Source organism: Megalops cyprinoides, chromosome 7 (genome assembly GCF_013368585.1).
Source record: "Megalops cyprinoides isolate fMegCyp1 chromosome 7, fMegCyp1.pri, whole genome shotgun sequence".
NCBI classification, from domain to species: domain Eukaryota; kingdom Metazoa; phylum Chordata; class Actinopteri; order Elopiformes; family Megalopidae; genus Megalops; species Megalops cyprinoides.
Window position 1 is genome coordinate 16,158,884 of NC_050589.1, and position 24,443 is coordinate 16,183,326.

The 24,443-nt window shown below is 42.4% G+C and overlaps 1 protein-coding gene across 2 annotated transcripts; it reads right to left on the bottom strand.

Moving 5' to 3' along the window:
• Positions 1 to 350: 350 nt before the first annotated feature.
• LOC118781169 (MAP kinase-activated protein kinase 2-like) lies at positions 351 to 16,308 on the bottom strand. 2 transcript variants are annotated; one of them, XM_036534085.1, is made up of 11 exons: positions 16,148 to 16,308; positions 15,294 to 15,614; positions 6,982 to 7,121; positions 4,602 to 4,666; positions 3,969 to 4,048; positions 3,317 to 3,443; positions 2,108 to 2,183; positions 1,726 to 1,850; positions 1,000 to 1,085; positions 805 to 885; positions 351 to 532 (listed from the first exon to the last, which is right to left on the bottom strand). In XM_036534085.1, the coding sequence occupies exons 2-11, from the start codon at positions 15,573 to 15,575 to the stop codon at positions 368 to 370; spliced, it is 1,227 nt and encodes a 408-aa protein (XP_036389978.1). In that variant the 5' UTR covers positions 15,576 to 15,614; positions 16,148 to 16,308; the 3' UTR covers positions 351 to 367. The 2 variants fall into 2 exon arrangements, with proteins under 2 accessions (XP_036389978.1, XP_036389977.1); XM_036534084.1 differs by having other exon boundaries at positions 15,294 to 15,619.
• Positions 16,309 to 24,443: the final 8,135 nt, after the last annotated feature.

Below are 24,443 nucleotides of genomic sequence, written 5' to 3' on the forward strand. Positions count from 1 at the left end.
GGGGTTAGGGGGCAGGTGTAGCACTGATAGGATGTGTGGTATTCAGTGTGAAGGTGACAGGTACAGTGCAACGTGAGGTTAGGACAGGAAGCAGGCACGAGGACATAGATTAATTCAGCATAACCCCCTTGATTGAAGCACAACCCACACAGACACACCACACACACAGAAAACAGAAGAGACACATACACTCTCATGGACACACACAAGTAAAATAATGTCTCGTCAAAGGTGATGTGAAAAAAAAACGGACATAGGTTTTTGTATGCCTCTATTCTACAGATAAATCTCGTTCTCATTTTTTCTCTCTTTTTCTGCCATTCTGTTCAGGAGCACCCTCCCTCCCCCTCTCATTGCCTTCTGTCTCTCATTGGCTGTTACACACACTGTTTCCGCCCCCGCCTCCCCCCCCTTCTGCCGCTGCCTTCTTGCGTCTCTTGTCCAGCAGAGGATTGCTGGAGGTGTCCAGGTCTTTTATCTTCACCTGGTCATAGTCCACCCGCATGGTGGCTAGAGCACTGGTCATCTCTTCCTGCAGCAAACAGCATGGGTGAGGAGCAAGAAAGACAGTATATTCAGTGGCGGGAATCAGATACAGGCACAAGCAAATGATATTAAAGTTTTATAGTCTGCTACTGATTGGCCACATGGTTATAATTTCAATTAATAGCCCTGTCAGACACTTTAAATTATTAAAGTATACAGTGCTGTTCATTCTGCACTATCCTCCACACTGTGGAAGTACACTTCCACTTATGGCCACAAGGTGTCAGTGTTGCAAAGTAACTGAAGCATCTCTTTCACCTTCACATCTTCCCACATCTCCTTGTCCTCTGTCAGCACCCGCGTGGTGTGGAGTGGCGTAGGGGGGACCACCATGGACTGCTGCAGAGAGCACATACAGACATACACACATGGTCAGTGTGTATCAGGGTTAAGGTTCACAGCACCTCTGTGAGGGAGGGTCATATGCATGTGCTGAGAGGCCGACTGGCTCACATTAATCCAGGGATGGTTCATGAACTGGGTGATGGTCATCCTCTCATTGGGGTCAGTCTTCAGCAGCTGGTGGATCAGCTGTTTGGCTGCAGAGATGGAAGGGTAGAGAGGTCAATGGTAAAGAATAGTACATAGAGACTTATGAGGTGATAGGAAGAGCAACAGCCAATCCTGCAATGGGCAGCTCATTTGGAGAGGGGCATCTGAACAAACTAATTTCTGTCCTTCAAAACATGTCACAATCTGATATTGCTAATTTTGTGAATAACTCTCTGGTGGCATATGATGAAATCATCCTGTATTACTTGAATAAAGTCATAAACCAAAAGAGGTACAAGCAAGCAGACATGTTTACTTGTCTTAGAGGCAGAATTTGGCACCGTTTTGTCATAGAATGTCTTTGATACAGTGCCTTTGACACAGAACCAGCCTTGATACATCACAGATTACACTGCATCCCTGGAATCCCTGAGGACAAGAACCTGGCCTCTGATTCAATAAATTACTGCTCCATTCAAGGACAGCCAATAAACAGAGAATTTATTATGAGGGAGATTCTATTTGAGGGAACAAGTTCAGGCTCTAAGAATTTTCATTGTTATTCCCCTTTGAAGGTTGTTGTGTTGTGTAACTAAGCTTAGCGATATGCTTGTAAGCCAAATTCTCTGGTACTTCATACCCCATTGCCCCACAACCGTTCCCCTGCACTACAGCCGTGGTTCTCACCTTCTTCTGACACGTCGGCCCACTCAGGGTTTGGGAACTCGTACTGGCCCATCCTAATGCGGCACTTCATTCCGGGAGAGATAGCCTGCCCCGTGTTGGAGTAGAAAGGGGGGAAACCACACAGCCTGTGGGAGAGTGGGCACAGCGAGCAGTAAACTGTCTGAATCTGGTCCTAACGCGTGTCTCAGCGGTGTGATTTATCAGAACACAAACCTTGTTATCAAGAGAGAGAGTGACAGGGCAGAGAGGGTGGAGGGCTCGCACAGAAAGTGGAAGTGGGAGCACTGAAGCAGAAGGACAGGGCCTCTTGTGTGTGCAGACACACCTCACGCACAAACCCACCCACACATACACACGTACACACCACACTATCTATACTCACAGGATGTACATGATCACGCCCAGAGACCACATGTCACATGATTTGTCATATTTCTCCGGGCCTAGCACTTCAGGTGCTGACAAACATACAGGCGGACATACGAAAAGACAGAGACAAACAAGTGGAAAATGAATAACCACATTATATGTCAAGTACATTGTCTGAGATCAGGCATTGCGGTCAAGGAAAAACAAAACTATAGCTAAGCATGAATGTCATTTGCAGGAAAGAAGCTATTCTAAGTATTCATCACATCTGAACAGATTGAATGTCAAAGACAGAAAAACAAAAAGTTGTAGTTTCACCTTTCACAGTTTTAAAGGTAAATGTTGTAATTTCAAAGTGGGGGTGACTGCAAATGCATTTTTGTAGAAGGAGAAAAAACAAATATAGTCTTTATATGTTATCTATATTTAACAGATTCCCTACTCTCTTTGATTAAACATACAAAGAGGTGGCTAAGATTGCAAAATCAAGTCCATCTTAGATCCATTACAAATGATTCATCCACTGCTGTTGCCGAGATGTATTTGCACATCATTACTTTATCTCATATATCTTTCAATATAATTAACTGCTGTCATACAGCTGCAAGTACTAAAACTAAGCTACTTCATTCTTTGAATGCAAAAAAAGTCTTCATAAAAAATTAGTCATATATTATTACTGTAATAATGTGAATTACGGGGGCAGGCACAGGATTTGACTGTGTAATGATGCAGAAAATTTGTCCAGACAACTTTCACAATTAAGGGCGCCATGCTTTGGGACTCCTTATCTGAGGATATGACTGTAAAAGTAGCATGACTACTTTTTTCAATTAAAAATGTAACGAAACCAAACATGAATATGCACCTGCTAAATAAACAGTTTAATCATTAATGACAATGGGCAATGGTTAATATTAGTGGAAGTGGTGCATGTTCAAGTTACACGATATATTATATATTTTAATCTTGGCATTTAGCAATTTACTTGGTGGACCAGAACTAGTGATTCGTTTCTTTGTTTTTGTGAGGTTTTATTGTTTGGTTTCAGTGGTTGCTCATTGTTTCAATTCCCAAGGCGCTAACAATACCTGTGGCGGATGTGTACTGCAATGACACATTATGAATGTTTCTAAAAGGAAAACAGTTTCTGGTCAAATGGATAAATATCTAAATTAATTAGTGATGCCGTCCTTCCTGTCTCTCTAACCTAGAAACTTACCCACATAGTAGGGCGTGTAGCAGGGTGTCTGCAGAGAGTTTTGCAACGTGGTCTCCTTGGCGAACCCAAAATCTGTCAGCTTTAGGACAGCATTGCTGTCTTTCGTGGTGTACAGCAGGTTTTCCGGCTGAGGGTGGGGAAACAGACACACTCAGTGTCGGCCCCCATAATCACTCTTGTTACAGGTATCATAACAGTTATAGTCACCGCCATCACTCAATACTGTCAGTGCTGCCATTTACTCTCAATACCAGCATCACATCTGTCACTAATGCCACTGCCATTAATACTGTCAACCCTGTAATACTAATCACCACTGTTGTAATTGTCACCACCGTCACCTAATGCTCTGTCTCTCCCAACCAAAATATCACTACATTACATTACATAACATACATTTAGCAGATGCTCTTATCCAGAGCAACTTCCAGCACAATTGAACATAGGTGTAGAACGCGGGTGCTGACATGTCAGAACACTCCCAGACCAGTGAGTGTGAGCATAACACCATTCAAGCCCTACCACAAATTAACTTGTACAATCTGACTAAGCAACAGGCTACTCAGACGAACACCACTTCAGATGTCACTTCAGCCTTACTCACCGCAGCTGCTCAACCCTTGCACTCCTTGCTATTATGTGACGTGCTTACCTTGACGTCTCTGTGAGCAATGTTCATGTTATGGAGGTACTCAATGGCTGTTCCAATGTCACGCATGATTTCCGATGCCTCTGGAGGGTGAGATGGGATGGTGAACACGTTGTAACTTCGAGCACCACATCACACAGAAGACCACAGAACACAGAGCGCAATGGGCCAGAGCACAGGGTGTCTCAGAGCGGGACACAGACCAAGGAGAAACATGGAGCATCGTAGGACATAGCACAATGTGGAATACGGAATGCTACGGAACGAAACAAAGAGCACAATGGAACAGGGTTCACCATGTGACACAGAACAGAGCACCACACGCAAGATGGAACACCATGAAACACTGAATACAAGACACTGCACACAAAGAAACATACAACACCATGGAGCACAGGGTAGGATTACACTGAAATACAAAACACCATGTAACACATACACCAGAATACCATAGACGAAAAAGAATATCCATACACCCCATATACCAGTATACACTATAAAACCATCTGTATTCCAAATGGAATGCAGAAAACCAATAAACACAGAGTGAGCAAGACAAAAAAGTATGATAATAATTACTTATTACCCCTATGGGACTTCTGACAACTCTCATACACCAGCCTCCCCCTACCTTACCTCTTTCAGTGAAGGCCTGGTCTCCCCGTGCTTGAATCCGGCTGAAGAGCTCTCCCCCCTCCATACTAAAAAAAGAGAGCAACAGCACCCCTCATTAGAGACCACTCTCCTCTGCACACTCACACACTTACATGCATGCAAATATGCACGCATCCTCCCCTTTGCCATTTTCCATAGATCTGGCTGTCTCCCGCCATTGTGCACAGACAGACAAAAACAACATTGTACTTGTTCACAATGACTGTCAATTACAAATATGCCGTTAATGAGCTTCTGTGGACCAGCAGACAAAGGCCAATAGCTGAGCTGAAGAACCAGGGGAGCTGAAGAGCATTTTACTGGGAGCGATGACTGATCTGCAACACTGCAACGGGCAACATGAAAGGAGCAAACAGAAGTTTCGCTAAACCGCAGCTCCCTTCTAATGGGGCTTAGGGGGGGTGGTCAGAGTCCTTGGGGGCATGTGTATACGGAGGATGGACAGGACGCTGTGTTCTGCACTCCCACACACCATACAAGCTGCCCCCCCGAGAAGATCGAGTAATGAGCATTCAGGCTGCTTGCTTTGCCGGCAGCACTGCTCACACTTCCTGTGTGCTCATAAGTGAACCCTGAACGCGGTGCGTGGGAGAGGACCGTAACCCGTCAGCGATCTCTCTCTTTCTTCCCGTAAACACCAAACTGCGCTCTTTTGTACTTTTAACCAGGCCATTATTCACCGTGTCTGTGACAACACAGGCAATGCAGGTGCCCCGAATGAAAGACCAGTTTAGAGTGTGCCTCTTTGCAACTTTCACAGCAGGGCTCAGTCAATTCTCCCTCCTTGCTGGAGTTTCTATCGTGTGGGCAGTCTGCCCTAGAGTGATTTCAGTATGTAAGGCTAGTTTGCCCGCACTAAAGTGGTGACTGCAGCATTTGAGACCTGTCTGTCCTTGGTACAGATGTGACTAAGTTTGACTTGGTTGCCCTTGTTTCGGTTTTGTTATTATTCGTCTGTGTCACTACATTCTGGAGTCTGCTCTTTGTGGGAACTGCAGGACCAAGTGAGTCCTGTAAGTGGCAAACAGGGGAGTGCAGGAGTGCACAAATGGCCAAATGAGTGTACAGGTGAGTGGATGAGCAGACAGATGAATGAATGAGTGGGCGCATGTGTGAATCCAAATTAGGTGAAGTGAGATGAAGTGGTGAACATGGACAACAATGGGAAGGGCAGCAGCAAATAAATGGCCTTTTCAGATGATTAATGAAACCAAGCCTAACGTGTGTAACCTTGACTTACAGGTGAGAGTTACAATGTTTCCAATCTGACCCTTATGAGAAAGCAGATGGCCAGAGAGACAGACACAAAGGCCTATCAGATCTACCGTGATGCAGGCCAATTTATTAGACTATATTACATGTGACAGATGTTGGAAAATAAACAAAGGCAAACTCATCTAATAACTGTGTCCTCGTAATAAAGCACGATAACAAACATATATATCATAAATCCATATGACTATTATTGCTCTTCCCTTAGACATAATAAACATCAAATATATCCCCGGAGCACAAACAAAACTGACATTTGCTTTTTGAAAGAATGCACTTCCTGGAAAAAATCACAGACTGGATTTAATACACCGCTTCAGACATGGAAAAGATGCTGTGTAACAGATCGCATCTGAATAACAGAGCATGAAGTTTCACTCAGTCTGTGGGCTGTTTGCGGCAACTCCCAAATAGCTTCCATAGTCTCTCACACTGTGGCAAATCACAATGAGACATCCTAACATCACAACTGTAAACAGAACAGATCACCGCTGTGACTTATACAAAACCAGTGACTTGCCCTGGGACTGACCGAACCCCTACACCATTCCCATGAAGTTTTTTTAACCCCTGTTACTCCCAAGAGTGGCATAGTCCCAATATTACCCCAATGTGATATATGTAACCTCAGTATTACTCTCCTGAGATGAATATGGCTATGCTGTTGCAGTACTTAATTTAGACTGGTGTAACCATAATTTTATTATCTTTGGAGTGAGACGACTCTAATATTACAGCTTGGGAACAGTGTAATGCCAGCATTATTACCCTTGAGATTACTAGGACAAACGAGATGTTCTGTAATACACCAGCAAAGACAGACTTGTTTTGCTGTAAGTAGCTCTTACCATACAATATAATGTATGTACCATTTATCTACAAATAGTTATAACTATTTTGCATAAAATGTATTCAGAGGTTGTTACTTATGGTGAGGGGAGAATGCAGGACCACCAGATACAGGGAGTGAAAATGAGGGATAAGGAAAGATAGGCATTCTGGGATATGTAGTCTCTGGAGACTGTGAGGCATGCTGGAATATGACATTGTAGAAGCAGGAGCCCCTTACCACTCCATGATGATGAGCAGGCACTTCTTCCCATGGTGCATGTTCTCATAAAGGCTGAGGATTCGCACGATGTAGGGTCCCCCGGACACCCTCCAGTGCAGCTCCACTTCCCGGCGCGCCTTGGGGCTGTCATAAAGAATCTGCCCAAGAAAGAGCGAGAGAAAGAGAGACACCTGACTTGTAAACCGTCTTCATTTAAAACAACAAACCCAAAAAATCTCAACTTAATACTACCTTTCATCAATTAAAAAAAAGAGACAAAACTAAGAATAAAAAAGTGGAAAAGACTTCAAAACAAAAAAAAAAAACTTAAAAGCAGAACTATACAAAGCACCCCAAAAAAGACCAAAGAACCGAGAGAGACAGAGAAAGAGAGAAGGTGAGGCAGCCCAAATAACCTGCTAACCCGCCATTTTACCAAGCAGTGTGAAAAGATCACACAATTCACAAAACTGTTAAGCGGTCCTTCCCGGAAATAGGGAATGGGAAATCATGTATTTGAATGAGGCTTATAATAGCAATTTCAGTCTATGAATATATTCATATAGGCCTCTGGTTCATAAACTGAAGACATCCTTATCAAGGAACCCTGAATAGCTCCCATTGTACATATTACCCATTTACTTTGCTGAATAATTTATTGAAGAAATTCAGAGAAAGTACATAACTCAGAAGTACAAATAACAGTATCGCAACAAGGATCTATACTTGCAAACGCTGGTTCTGAGCCCAGTTCCCAAACCATTACACTAAATGACATAAAACTGATAGGCATTATTCAGTCTCATATGATCACACAGTCTGCCACCTAGAAAATGTTCCATGGGTTCTGCTTCGTGTCTATTACCTCAGTACAATTTAAGTCTCACCCAGAAGGCCCACATGGCACCCAGCTGTGTAACTAATTAACTAACACACTGATCCATTCAAGAGCTGCATGTGGAAGTGTAACATTTGTAACGCATAAAATTCCTTTTGACTTGTGCATAAGCGAACAGTGCCACGATCACAAATTATTCAAACCAGTCCGCTTCCTTCATTTCCATAGGAACTACCCGCCTTTTCACCTGCAGGGCACCCCACCTCACCCCACCCGCCAGTCCCTTTGATTGGCCGTGGCCGTGGACAGAGAGAACACATCCCTCATTCTAGAACATGCACATGCCTCATACTCAGTACATGCCAATCACCATTGTGTATTTGAGGAACTGGCAGCAGTCCATGGCCTGCTGTTTATAATGCCACCAAAGTCCTGAAGCTGAATTCAGATCAGGGCAGTTATTTCCCCAGCCTTGAGACCAGACAAGAGGTCACCTGTGGGATTATGGGACATTCAGCTTTTATTGGGTGATTCACTTCCTACACGGTGATGACATTTTAGATGTACAGATAAAAACAGCAGAAGCGAGATAACCTTTGTTTTCAAAGGTGTGAGCATACACATTTCTGAGTTTGTGCCAGCATGTGTGCAGGGGCTCGTATTGCAAATCCATGTTGCTGTGTTTCTGAGGAACTCAGATGGAAGTCGCTGACTTCCACCTACTTATCTAATTATCTGACAGCCATTTCCCTTTAACTCCTTTAACTGTGGAGCGCGGAGCATTCCCCATTGCAATCCCTTCTGCTCCTCTCCTCGTACTCTCACAACAGCCCCCACTATCAACATCAGTTTAATCATCACACTATGTGTCATGCACAAACACAAAATTTGCCAAGATGTATTATTATACAGCATTGGTCAACACAACCTGTTAACACCCATAATTTGAAACAACTTAGTCCAAAGAGTCATGAAATAATCTAAAGTAGGAGCCGTGTCTTTGGAGTGCAGTGAACACAGAGCAAAGGCAGCAGTTCTCTGAGATTAAATCTGGAAAACAGATCTGTAGAACAGACCAACTGGTTCTGTAAACAACCAGAATCTACTATTATCTTTGTATATGTGTGTGAAATATTTTATCTAATGGTCTCCCAGCATTTTAAAAGCACTTAAAACAGATTTTAAGATTTCAAGAACAAATCCATGCCAAATATAAATTTGCTCCATGTCGGTATCATAGCAATTGAACAGATTGTAAGGTGACATTTCAGTGAGGTCACTGATGACAGGCTGTCAGTGGGAGACAATGGAGTCTCTCTTTTCCCCTCTGAATAAGCCTGTGTGAGTACAATATGAGACATCTTTGCTGGAGTAAGTCAACTCTTCCACCTCTTGAGTAGGTCTGTGTGAGTACAATATGACATTGCTCACTTAGAGTAAATCAGCTTTTCCACTCTTTGAGTAGGCCTGTGTGAGTACAAAATGAGATAGATAACTTGGAGTAAGTTAACTCTTCCATCCTTTGAATAGGGCTGTGTGAGTTCAATATGAGATAGTTCAGCTGGAGTAAGTCAACTCTTCCACCCTTTGAACAGGGCTGTGTGAGTCCAATATGAGATAGTTCAGCTGGACTAAGTAACCATGAGACATTGAGAGATTATGTGTAGCGATTGGCTGCACTTGAGAGTAAAAGGGAGAGAGAGACAAGATATGTTTGAAGATGCAAAAATTAAAAAAGAAAATGGGACAGAGAGAGAGAAGAGAAGTGAAGGAGTATCCTGTGAGGGAGAGAGAGAGAGAGAGAGCGACAGAGAGAGAGAAAGAGAAAGAAAGAGTTTGTTATGAGAAAAGAGGGAGGAGAGCGCAGTGTACTGGTTGTGAATGGGGGGAAATGCTGGGTGAATAGACAGATCCTCTGGCTCAGTGTTAATAAGACATGACAGCACTGGCTGCTGAGACTTAGGGAGCTGCTCCTGGCAGCGATCCATCCCCCCTGCTAATCGGCTCTTCCCAGGCTCCTCCAGGCTCCCAGCGGTGACGCGTCCTTCCCAGGATCGATGAGGGACAGAGTGAAGGCCTTTAATCGGGCTAAAAGCCCTGTCTTATTCCAGGGCACTCCCTCAGTCCTCCCACGAGAAATGAAAACATCACAGCCTACACTCACTCTCCACCGGCATCTCTGGTTGCACCATTACAAAAACAATCACCATTCTTCATATTCATTTCATCCCAGGGCCACTTAAATTAACTACGAGTGCATCTGAAGCCATTCCAGAAATATCAAATGTGAGCAGGTGATAGCAAGACACGCATGTGAAATCAAACACTCGGGAGAGGAGTACAGCTGAGACAGCCTGCAGGAGTGCAGGAAAAAACACAGTGGTTTAGACAGGTTACAAGAGCACAGGTGAGAGACACTGTGAGTTAGGTTACAAGAACCCAGGTGAGATACACTGTGAGTTAGACAGGTGACAGTTCACAGCAGTACAAGTGAGACACACTGTGGGCTAGACAGAGTGTAGCAGTACAGGTAAAACATACTGTTGGTCAGACAGGGTGCAGAAGTACAGTGGAGGTGTTAAAGTGGAGGTGAGTGATGCTGGAGATAGGCCCTGCAGTGGGTGCGGATCAGATGACGTATACCGGATCTCACTCTGGATCTCTTATCTGTGTTGCAGCTGAACTTCACCCTTCTCACTTTTTTAAACTGACACCTTCTTTTCAAAGTCAAGCAACACAACAACTGCCAAAACACCATAAAAATATTCAGTGCTAAGACATCAATAGTCACACAAAATTCAGTGGAATATACAGTATGTTGATGCTGTCACATTCATCATGATAAGATGAAAAGACATCGCTGAAGATGTCTGCACAGTTAAACAATCTGTCAGGTTAACCATTAACACCTGGCAGATGAAGCACTCAGTCAGAAATAATTACCATATCTATTTCAGCTCTTTTCCTCATTTAACCTTCAATGGTGGTACTAGCTACTGGCAACATGTAGAATTGCAGATTTCCTTACCATCTTCCAATGCTGTTCAAAGTGATTCACATAAGCTGGACCATCTGTGAACCTGTCACCCTGAACCTTATCACCTAAAACCCTGAATGAAATCTGATATGGTCTAATCTTGCTCTCAAAGCTCATTGTTAGTCACACAGGCCTGTTATCATGCTGCAAGGTGATGCCACCGTTATGGATCATTTCTGGACACCATGAGGTAATATTGCAGATCTTTGTGAGACTCTATGTGCTGGTTAGTATGTTGTAGATATTTTACAGCGTGCATTTTCTTTCTTACATTTATCAATATTCATAAATATCTTTCTTTGTTGGTGCAGTGTGCTCTGGGCATCTGAAAAAATAATAACATAATAATAATAACAGTAATAATGTTAAAATCATAGCACAGGTCAGGAACTCTTATAGTGAATGCCCTTGACAATGATCATTTTTTGTTGGAGTTGCAGTTGCAGAGACCCAAGGCAAGAGCAAGACTCTGGCCCGCCAGTCTCCATTTCCCAGGAGGAGGAGATTATGCCTGTGTACATGAACGTGCCCGTGAATATTGGTGTATATGTGCATATTTGTATGGGTACGCGTGCTTGAGGCAAAAGAACGTGAGTAGGGGTTGGTGGGGGCAGCAGGGTATTATTATCTGTTCTGGTTGCAGCCAGCACAGACTAACAGAGGAGGAATCAAATTACTCAGGAACACACACCCTGGGAATCAAGGAAAACCATGAAATTGTACTCTACCCCCTGGCAAAGCATTATGGGTCAGAGAAAAGATAACAGGAAGTCAACCGTTACTTAACAGAATCAAATGTACACTAAGGCTAGCATCCTGTTCAAGTGTACTGTACAACACAAACTTACGTAAAAATTCATTGCCTCTACATCTTGTCATGCACAGCAAACTACATCTATTCAGCATTTTTAAGAAAGAAAGTGTCACATTGCACGTTTCAAAATATACTGTATACATCATACATCATATGGATAGACTACTACAGACTACTACAGACTACTCACCACAGAAGGCTGAACGAGTACCATCTGTGCACAGACAGAATACTGAAGACACCCAGACTGAACACAGACAACCTTCTCATACTCAAAACCTGTTCATACTGAACACAGAGCTCATCCACACTGAACAGACAGCCTGAGCATAGTCTATGGAAATGGTGCAAAAGACAGCCCATAATGAACACTGTTATTCATGGAGAGAGATGGTCTGCCAAACAGTCATGCTCGCACTGAGAGGATAAAGACAAGAGTAATTGAATTAGACTTAAAGGATGGCTTCCTCTGGCCTAGCACATGTAGCAGATTAGACCTGTGTTCATCTATCACAGTTACGAGTCCTCAGCGTACATAATTAAAACAAACTTGACTGCAAAATGATTTCCCCCTTCCTCTGCATTGCTTGTTTGTGCAGTGATTATAACAATCAGAGAGCACTACAGCAATCAATCAGACTGTTGTGTATTAACCGTGGTACGCTGAATACACTGTACTGAGGAGCATCAGGGATTCACGGCAGCAGACTTTGACTGTTACTGCATGCATCACAGTCACAGTGTGAGGCAGTCAAAAGACACTCTTAACTGTTTCACACAGAGATGTATCCCACATTCTGGGATCAAATGTTTCCTGTTATTGCCCACCTCAAACCACAGGGCAGCTAAGGCGAGCCATATATGCTTGTGCCCCAGCACACCCTGGCACTAATTCTCTGCTGAGCCACAGTGGGAATGAAGCCTGCAAAACCAACACAGATCGCTTCCTTGTACACTGTGGCCATGCTTTCATGCTATGTATGCAACATGAAAAGGGCGTCAATCAGTTTTGAGCATGTTTTGGCTCCTGATTGGCTCTCATCGGTCCGGGTTCGATCTCATCTTGTGGTCAGGCCTACAAGAAATGTAGTCAAAATTGCCTACTAAAAAGATATCATCAACGCCTCTCACTTCCTACTACGGTTCCTAACTCTCTCCCGTAACAGAAACTGCTCTTCTACATCGACAAATATGATGTCTTTCTCCCTTGTGCACATTCAGCAAATAATATGAATAATTAAATCACATCATTTTCAAACTGTTAAAAATGTATGAAGAGACAATAGGTAGGGACAATAAAATAGAACATCAGATTCCAAACTGTGATGGTTAACAATTTTAATAACTGTATTAACGTACAGTACACGGCTAATAAGTCTGTCCAGTTCTCACAGTTATGGACTGGGCTCCAGTGAAAGAGAGAACTGACTTTAAGATTCTCCCTATCATTATAAATGGGACGTGTGCTGATATCCACAGGACCCCCTGTCTCTAAAAGCCCTACTCAGAAATATTTGATTTGACTCGTCTCAAAAGAAGTAACACAGACACATGCATATAAGGGTTAACCAAGCTCAGCTGACATTGTAAGTCAAGCTGTTATCCTCCTTACCACGACAGTAACTGACTGACTATGTAAACATTATGGGATGGGTGCAGCACCTAAATTCCCCACTTTCACAAAACAGCACTATAATGACAGTTTCCACACAGACTAAACACAGCCAGTATTTAAGGATGCTGTCAGAGGAATGGTTCCATGTGAGGCTGGTAAATACCTTGCCTCCCACAAGTTTTTCTGACACTCTAGACCTGGCACTGCAACTGTCGCACATGCAACATGAACAATGCCACCTAACTCACCTTACCAGGTTACACGGGCGGTGTTTCCCAAAGATAATTCCTGATTTTTTGTGATGTTCTCCTTCCTTGTTAAAGTCATGAACTTTGGTTACATCATTTTTACACAGCTGATGTGCCCTGCTGGTCTGTTCTCTCCTGCCACTAAAATGAAGTGTGTTGAAATCCAAACCACTTTGAGCTGACGCATTTCAAAAGAAATGACGAAGAGACTGAATAATCACTTACTAGATATTTTGACCAATGCGCTTCGAACTGTTATGTAGACGCTACATTGCAGAGTTCTTTGAGTTCTTTTTCATGGGGGCCAGACTTTAAAAAAATGACACTCTCAGGCCAAACATTTTCCATATCCTGTTTATAAAACAATGTGCAAATATGTAGTATTTGTACATCAACAGCACATTCTCAAAATATTCATGCCTATTATTTATCTCATTCAGAATAAAGTATTTTCCTCACATCCATTTCGCCTCTGCTTTGTGGTAAGCGATCAGTTCAGAAAGATGTATAAGCAGTTATTAAATAAATTAAACACTACTGAAAAACTATTTATGTTATTTATAATCAATAATTATTTGCCACCTTAATTAACAGGAATATTAACAGCACATATCAACAAGAAATTAACAAAAAACTGCTGATTATCTATGGAACCAGTGTCCTGAACATAAAATAATTTTATGGTAGAGTTCCTGGGAGCCACCATTTTAAATGCAAATAAAGGTTTCTTTTGTGTTTCTCAATGATCAAAGGGCTAACAGCAGGTCCATGGTGGAACATAGTGGCCCACATTTGGCCCCTTCGGACGGCGAGTTGAATAGCCCCGCTTCACCTATTAATTCATCTGCAGAGCTAACAAAGACTGTTGAATGTGATATGTAATTCCCATGAGCCAGGAAGCAAGGGAATTTTATTTCACATATAAAGCTGAAATGTCAAAGAGCTGAAGAAAAAGACAAAAAAAAAATTAAAAAATACGGAAGCGGATGCTGTTGTGTGACTCTTGCTAAAACAATTACAAACTTGTCCATGGCCATTACAAGATAGAGTTGTCACCACCATTACTGCCTCTGACAAATCGATGTAGACTCACACAAGTTCCAGGAGGGAGTAACACTGATGCTTCCAAGGTTGACATCACACATGTTGACAAAGCACATGTAATCATGTCTACGCAGTCACAAGTTTCAAGGACTGTTACACCATGGTTACCATGGTGACATGCAATTTCCACGCATACCTGGGTAACAGCTGATCGAGAGAGAGGGGAATGGGTGCAGACTCCATACAGACTGTGATGCAATATGATTATGTAAGAGGACAACAATGTCTTAATCAGGAGCTCAGCTAACACGCTATGTGATGGTACTCACTCATGGCAGAAGTTTCTTCAACAAAAGAAAACGGCTTATGATAAACATAATAGGACTGTTTTCGTTAGCTCTACTGTCAGCCGGACTGGTCACGGTGAAATGACCAGATTCGTCACCGTTACATGAGCGCAAACTTTTTCATCTTGACACGGAAGGACATAGTAACTGCTGCTACACAAATACAACAAAAATAAAATAAAACTTTAAAATTGGACATTAATGCTTCAAACGTATAATATCTTACTTGGACACTAAAGCATGGTTTGAGTCCTGCCTATCTTTAGGGTAACTTTGGGCAAAATATTCAGAAGGCGACTTGGATCAGCTAGTGGCATAAGGAAATACACATACACAAACAAAGGTACACGCACAAGAGGAAGACTGCTTGGGGAGAGCCACACAGACCTTCAGGGCGCACTTTTCTCCCGTCTTCTTGTTGTAGCACTCCAGCACTTTGCCGTTGATGCCCAGCCCCAGGACCTGGCTGGAAATCTTGTAGTCATCGGTTACCGCATTGCGCTTGATCTCCAGTTTGGGGAAGACGGGCAGCGCAAAGTGCGGGGGGCCGCTGTCGTTGGCCGGGTTCAGCCCGGCGTTGTCCCTTGCCACCTCCCCGGGCAGAGAATCGGGCTGAGTCTTACTCTGCACCTCGGGATTATCCCCCTCCCCGTTTCCATTATGCAGCATGTTCTGCTCGGTCCTCTGCGTTTCCAGTCCTCTAACAAACTGCACTTTCCAGCGGGAAGAAAGGGAGAGAAGGCAGGGAAATAGATGAAACGTCGTTGAAGATGAACTGTCACCCGCACTGTTAAGCCTCAGTGAGGTATGCACGTCCGGCAGCAGCTGAATGCACTTTCATTCTGTCGGTTAGCCGGTATTGCACTGTGTCTGATCGCTATGCTACGGAATAATGAACATATTTTCAACCCTATTAATTATTCGATTACAGGTCAAGTTTAACCTTTGCAGTTTTTGTGGTAGTTAATTTCTCGCCCATTCACATCCTCCACCTCTCTGCTGAACACAAGGAATCAGAACTGACGAAAACTTCTAAACGCTGGTACAATGTAGCCTACAACTAGAAAAAAATCAAACCAAATTACGGTTAATCGGAAAAAAAACATATGATTCAACCGTAACCGTTGTAATTTTAACAGTGTACTAATAAAAAATATGATAATACAAACAACAATTACTGTTATCCCTTGGAACAGTCCACGAATTGCAAAGAGTGCCCTTTAATTTAGAGTGCAATATACCAGTAATCGAATATTGGAATTCCTTGTAGGCTACTGCAGAATGAATATTCCAAGATATTCAGTTGGCCCAATGGAAAGGCTGTAGTCATGTGAGGTCAGTTCGCAAGAAAGAGAGCATCGATCCGCGCGCTGCGCCTGTCTCTCTTCGGCCATGTCCGCTCTCCGCAAACTCTGATAACTCCTTACGTCAGCGCCTCTCAGCTCAAGTTCAATTTCTCATGGGGCTATCTCTTAAAGGGCCAGCAGTGCCGCAGCGAGAACAAGAGGAAACTGTGTCCTCAGGAAAGTCCCGAGCGTCCATCAGCGCATCTTTTTTTGTAGCAGTTTGGGACCCCCCCACACCACACCACACCACACACACACACACACACACACACACACAAACACTACAACAATTGAATTATAACAACAACCAAACGCGCGATATAGTATTGTACAAACTGCTCAGCCATAAATTCTGAATTGAAGTGTAGCAACGTCTTAAACATTTGTAAGTTTACTTTTTACGTTTATATTTATATTTATTCATTTGGCAGACGTTTTTATTCAAAGCGACTTGCAAGTGAGTACAACACAAGCAAACAAAACCTTTTGGTTTGCTCTCTGTGGTATGCACATAGTTAAATTAATTCACGATGAAAAAAACTGAAGAGTAAAAGGTCAGAAACCTCATTTCTTGCTTTTGTAGCACTCTCAGAAGCAACTGTTTTCCTCGACTGCTCGCAGCACTTGACAGGAAGAATAAGATTGTTTTTGGTTGGAACGGATGTACCTTGGATCTGACTGAAGTCTGTGGAACTGACTACACTGATTTCATTCTCTGGCCAAGTAAGTTGGAAGTTAACCAATGCACACAGCCAAAGAGACACAGAAAGATAGCGGGGGGGCTTTGGCCTGGTTCTGGACTGTTGCTATAGAGACCTTGAGCACTTTCCTTAACAACAACACAAGCACAGAGTCCTACGGACCGATGAACATCTTCTCCCCAATGCAAGCTGAAAGTCCGGGAATGTAGGATCCATCTGAAGTTTTGGGAGGGGGTCAAGGCCAAAGAGGTCAACTCATGCCAACGATTCTGTGGAGCAGTGGCCCACAGAACATGTGGCCCACAGGTTGTGGTCTTGAATTCTACATTGTGCTCATGAGGGTTTTACTGTACTTCCTCAGTTCAATGGCTTTAGTAAATACCCTCTTAAGTAAATGAGTCATGCGATAAGAGTTTGGTAAATCACTCAGCATAATGCTGTCTGCTTTCGAATAATGTAATGCACTATAAAGGGGCTGCAACAGAGTATAGGACGAACCTGGCTGTTGCTCAATGGAAAACACCCACTTGTTTTATGTCTTTATCCAACTCCTGATGGGCTGAATAAAGCTCAACTGAATGGGAGCAGAGTGAGAGATATTAATAGTGTGTATATGCAATTTGCAAGTTTGACGTCACAGTCATTTCCTCCCTTCTTTCTCTGAGGGGTGTTTTTGGGGGATTCTAATGGATTTTTGGCTGCAGACCAGAGCGGCCCAGGAGTGAAATGGACTGAAGAGCACTGTTTGGAAGTAATGATGGTGATGCCTCTCCGAAGAATAAAAGCATAAAATGGTGAGAACAAGTGGAGGGGAAGAAAGAGACAGAGAGAGTGAGAAAGAGAGAGAGGAGAGGGGGCTGTGAGAGAGGGAGGATGGGATATGGAGTGAGAGACATTGGCATCTAAATGTCCTTGTTTATTTAAACCCAATACCATTGACAGCACATCTGTCGTGGCAGAAGAAAAGAGCAGGGACCTAAGTGACTCAGCGTTAGTTTAAGATATCACAACAATAATGCTGAAGCATCTGTCACTGTTTAGCTTTCTCTTCACTCCGGACCATGTTGCCACTTCAGCATAGCCCAGAATTTGTCTCATGTGTACTGGCATATATCTGTCACACATTTACCTCACACTCACAAGACATGTGTGCTTGTAGTCAGTTAAAAAAATTCTCAGATCAACATGCCAATGTCAGATGAACATGCTGCTACAATGGATTAGATGATCAGGCTCATTAAATTAGATCCTGGAAAGTCAAAATGGGAGTAAAACTATAAATGTTTCAGAGAAAAATTAAATAATGAAATCAAGATGAATTCTCTCCCTGTATAAGTACTTTTATCCTCAAGGCAAATAAACACCTCCTGATTAAATGTCAAAACGCATTATACGTGGTGAAATTGGTTACCATATGCAAATTAATTTAGGTTAGAAGTGTTTATCAATGGAAATGAAGTATTTTAACAACCACAGCCACAGTAAGCACAAACAGGATGGTGTGTTGCTTTTTTTCTTTGAATCAAGGAACCTGAAGGATTGCCCTCCCCCCACCTTGTGTTGGCTGTAGAAGTCATGGCAGAAGCAGTCAGATGCAAGCGAGTACAATTAAACATTGATCTCACTACACATGGATGACATTCTTTTATTTACACTATGAATGCTTATTTCCCAGTTAACAATGAAAAAAGTGAAATGCTTCCTTTGACACAATATGATTACAGTAAACGCAAGAGGAACTATCCCTTCATGTGGTCAGCCTCTAACTTTGAATGGCAAGCTATTCCAGTTATCAAGAGCCTTAAAACACTGATATCAGCTGAACTATATCTGTTTCATGCAAAAGGTAGATATGATTGGACTGAACAGACAGATCTGCCCCCTTAGACTTGATGCCCCATTAGAAGATGAATCAGTGGACCTGACAGCAAATAAAGATACAAATACAGATATTCGAATTTGAAGAGTCACATGCCTTACAGATGGATCTGAAAAACCATCAAAAGCAAAATGAACAACATGGTACAATTTTGTATATGCAGCATAATATCTATAGGTCAGAGGTATTTTTCAGCTAATATGCCATCGTGGTAAAATAGCTTACTACTGATTTTTCATGCTAGAAATGTCCAAAATTTGGCATGGAAGGGGAATGTCATGTCTGAAGCACTGCCATAAGGAGGGAATACTAATGTCATTGAGACAATAAGTGGATGAATCTGTCATCCAGTGAGATGCAGGGGCATCCCATAATAGTCATGCAAGTCATGCACCCATCTCACTGGGTATTTTCAATGGTATATCTAACAGGCATGTGCTGTCAATGTATGTAAAAATAAAAAACAGAATATTGCAAAACAAGAAGAAAGGAGAAATGTGGCACATCTTTGCAGCAATTGCAGTGCAGCATAGCAGCCGAGTGACATGGCTGAGTTAAAGGCACAGAAGGAGGGCCAGAAGGGGAGAGCGAAAGGGGATCCACCAGCAACAGTTTGAGCGTAACAGGAGAGGGATGTCAGAGGGACAAAGCAACAGAGAGAAAGGGAGAAACTCCACACACTGCAGCGACGGCATGTGGGTGACGGCAGAACAATTCTGGTAAGTTCCATTACCTAATGCTCCAGCTATCTCGGATAAGGACTTTGGCAGTGCGCTGGAACAGTACATTACAGCAGAAAAGGTGCGTCAACTTTTAGGCCTGCAGCACAGAGGTGAGAAGTGAACATGACGAGAAGCCGCAGTCTGCAACTTCCGAGACAGGAAATCAAAGCACTGGTCAAGCAGCACCGCAGGGGTGGTGTTGTTACAGCAGAGACCCGGTCTGGCACAGTGAATAACTGGACACAAGAATCAACATTCATTGATTCATGTATCTCGAAGCTCCTGCAAAACAATGTTCGAGTCTCTGTATCATTTATTGTTTAAGAAAACAAACAGCAGCCTGCAGCTTCATTACATTGCAGTCATTTCACAGACAGTCTTATCCAAAGCTACCCACACAGAATACATGTTTACATGTTATCCATTTATACAACTGAGGCAATTATGGGTTGAATTCCTTGCTCAAGGCCACAACAGCATTGCCTCAGTGGTGAATAAAACCTGCAACCTTTCTGCTATGAGCCCTGCTCCTTACCACTATGCCACACTATGCTGTTTCATTAGACCATTCAAATGTGCTATGAGTTAAAGCAACAAAATGATTGGAAAAAAACGGAACAATGCAGGCTTCTTAAATTAGTGTACACCAGGCTTAACCTCACTTCCACTCCCAGGGCACTGAGGTGGATTGGTAAGTGAGAGCCTTGCATTCTGATCTCCCTGACGAGACATTGCCTACAGGTATATCTTATTGTCAGGCTGGAGACATTGCCTGCACTTACAGAGAATGATTTGGGGTGCTCCAAGGTGGGGTGCAGCTCAGGTGGGACAGGCCCTGTCCATGGCGCAACACCCCTTTTTGCTGACAAAGTGAGGGAGGCCAAGAAGCAGTTCACTGCATATTCAGCATTTGAGACAGCGAAATTAGCACATCAGTAGCACATCAAGATATCACTTACCAGTCTTGGTATGACACACTGGTTTTATTCATAGCATTGTAAGTATACCCTGAGATTTAATTTGGCCTGTGAAATGCAAAAAGTAGGCTGATACTGGCCCTATCAGGTTCCAGTTGAAGGATATGCTTGAGCACTGCAGGACTGCATGAAAACTAGTTTTGTTACTGAATTTGTAAAAGCAATTATGTGAAATATACACTATATGGACAAAAGTATTCGGACGCCTGACCATTACATTGTAATGACATTGAATTCAAATACATATACTTTAATACGGAGTTGGTCCCCCTTTTGCAGCTATAACAGCTTCCACTCATCTTGGGAGGCTTTCCACAAGATTTTGGAGTGTTTCTCTGGGAATTTGTGCCCATTCATTCTGTAGAGCATTTATGAGGTCAGGCACTGATGTGATGAAAAACAGGTGTGGCCAAACACTTTTGTCCATATAGTGTATCTTAATATATATCTCTCAAAGAGTGAGATGACATATTTTCAATGAAAACAAGGGCACAAAATTCAAGTTATTGTGTGTTTATATGTGCCCAGAAACAAGCATGCCTATACTCTCTTTCCTAGGAACACCCAGGATGGTTGCCAAATTCCTTACTCCTCCTTACATTTTCAGTCGTATTGTATTCTGTTTGTTTCTGAGGAAGATTAATCAGGTCCAGGTTTTTGGTTTAGTTAAAGCTGATTGCCTCCCTGCACATTTAGGTATTCCTTGATTGGAGACAATAATACAATTTGTGTGTCTGATTACTTCAACGAAAGTAATTTAGGACTGCTTGCATTTGAGGGCATTAAGAGACATTTGTTACGATGTGCTCCCAACTTTCAAAGTGACATGTAAGCAGGGCGGGCAATTTTTCCTGTTTCAGCACAACTGGCTGAATTATCAATCATTTTGCACTAACGTGGGATTGAAAGTAGCATTCTGGAATTATTGCCTTTTTCCCCAAAATAGAATCCACTTAATAAAAACATGCATTTTGAATAAACAATAGCAAAATGGACTGGCTTATGAGCAGAACCAGTTTGCGTTTCCATAGTGACTAGCTTGTGCAAGATAGTGTTTATAAGATAACGTAAGCTGTGAAATGGACAATTTTATATATCACTCTCACTGATTATTCAGCTGATATCTACCTTGAGAATTGGATGCTCAAATGGGAAACCGGAAAGTCAACCCCGGCAGCACTGACTGTGGTTTGACACTGGTAGACAACAATAATGAGCTTCCTCTTTTGCTTAAACAATCAAACTAAACAAACAGAGGGCCACCAGGAAGAAAAACTTAGTGCATATAAAATGATACTATCATGTAGGTCTTTTTCTTTCATATTTAACTGGGAGAAAGACATTACACCTGTATGTTGTTGCACAATTTCAAGTGTAGTTTTTGCAGTGATTAGACCTAGAGAAATTTGTTTACAAATCACATTTCTGTACTTGAACAACACTCTAAAATAAACTTAAATAAAACAGGAGTAAACCTGGATCTGGGCTTTTCAGAGTGCGTTGGGTTTAAAGGAAAGTTCCATGCGTAATATACATATATTTTAATGATTTTACTGACATTACAGTGCCCTGAAGGGAGAGAAAAATCGGAATTTAAGCGCCATCTTCTGGTAGAAAAGAATTATGACGGGGTACAACATTTATTTCTGTTTCTGCCTGGTTTTTGTACTTGCACGATCCGTACTAAGGTGAACTCCTCTCATAAAAAATGTCACAGTGATCAAAAACCCTAGGACAGAATCATCTCTCTTCTGAAGCTACTTAAACAGTTTCTGTAAGAATCAAACGATCCGCTCATAAAAATCAGTCAGGGCTCATTTAAAACATATAATACAATGGCCCGCAGAGGTGCCTAAATTATTGAAAACGGGTAGAATTTGAAAAGTGTATCACTTGTACCTTACAAGTAACATAGTAGCAGTTTCCAAACTAGTAGCAGTTTCCAAAAACTGCTACTAGTGGCACTACTTTTAGAAGAACTAGTATATTTTTCCCTTTAAAATAATTTAACAACATTCAATACATATAATAAATACAATATATAATAAAACACATCTAGATCTATAATCCAAACTTTCATGATTCTTCATATATACGTTGTAATAAATGATGCAGTCATGTCTGATGTATCAGCATTAACAACCCTGTCATTTTTCTTGATGCAGAATTTGTTGAAGTCACAGGAGAGTTCTTGAGCCAAGGATGGAGTGGTTCCGAGGCAGCAGTCTTCATCTTCATGGTCTTACGAACACAGGCAACACAGAAACTGATCCAGAGCAGGGTGACTGCGAAGGCAATGATGACATGTTCAAGGCTTGTGAAAACAAAAGTCAAGCTGGCCAGAGGTCAACTTCAACCTTTTAATCAATCTAATTACTTTCACAAGAAGATGTGAAACTTTCTTTTCTCTTTCACTTTACTGTATAAGGCTGGTTTTCGATAGCTTGATAAACCAAAGAAAGGGCTGCAGACAGAAAAAAAATCTTATCAGTAATTCTAGCTGTATGTTGCAGAAGCAAAAGAACAGGAAGTTGTGGTTGACATGATCAATGTAGCTCACAGGATACATATTTACTTGGCTCTATAGCTCAAGCACTCATCACTGTCCCCTTTCATGCATCTTCAGATACAGTATCTTTAATACTCCTGCAGGAGCACTACAGAAAATATGAGAATGTGACCGCCTGCCCTGGGACCAAAAGAGCTCCAGGTGTGCTCAAGAGATAGAGCAAGCATGACTCAAGGAAGGCAGCTGGACTGTGGGAATGGCAGGCAGGTCCTTCAGAGCAGTGAATGGAGGACTCTCGAGACAAACTCTGACTGAGACACAGAAAGCTTGCACTGAGAGTGAATTTCGTCTATGCCCTTCCTTGCCCCCTGGGTGTCTGTTTTCCATTCATAGGGGACTGACATTTTGATTGCTGGAGAGTTTCTGTCTTTCTGCCAAGTGACTGCTCCGCTGTCCTGGCTTTGCTTTAAATGAATTACTCAGGTATATATAACCTCACCCATTCCTGTTTTCCCATTTGAATCATAAAGCATGTTATACTGATTGGAAGCAGATGTTCCTCCCAAATTAGCTATGTCACAGCTTCTAAACCTGTCCCCCTACGACCCACTACCACGTGTTTTTGGGTCATCAGCGATAACATGCTAATGTACAGACAGCTGGCAAGGAAATTAATAAATACTGAAGCCACATGGCAGAGCACATTCCTTGTGCTCCTCTGTCTTCCCCATCTAATTGACCTATGTGTATGTGATCTATGATGATAGTCTTGTCAGTTCTAGTGGAGGACACATACATAAGGGCAAACAACAAATGTATGGATACATTAAAACTTATTTCTAATCATAAAAAGTAACAACTACTTCACACTGGGTGCTACTTGGAATGCAGATCTTCTGGCTCTTTGCTCCCAGGTCTAATATCCAGTTGCTTAGTCATCCACCATCCATCATCACCCACTTTCATCATCATGGTAGCAGGGAATCACAGTGATCTTCTTAGAAATTATCAAATTGACAGCAGTTCTATATAGTATTATACACATGGAGCACAGCTTGTTCATGGCCATTGTCTGTAAGGAGAGGTTAGGGGCACACATTGTGATCACACTGGCACTTCTTGATGACTCTTTCTGCAGTTTAGTTCTACAGCGGCAGGTTCACTCTGGCAAAATATACTGTATATGATTTTTAGGAGTAGCCTCATTGTCACCTACTTCCCGTCACTGCTGAAGCCCAGAACTCTCACCCCTGGGTCTCACACTCCTACCAGTGAGGTTGGGACTTGGACATCCTTGCTGTCTCTTTCCGCCACAGAACACATGCCACTCATACCAGCCATTGTGGGATTATCAGCACAGGAGAGCTACATGCCAGTGAATCTGCAGATACCAGCAATCACAC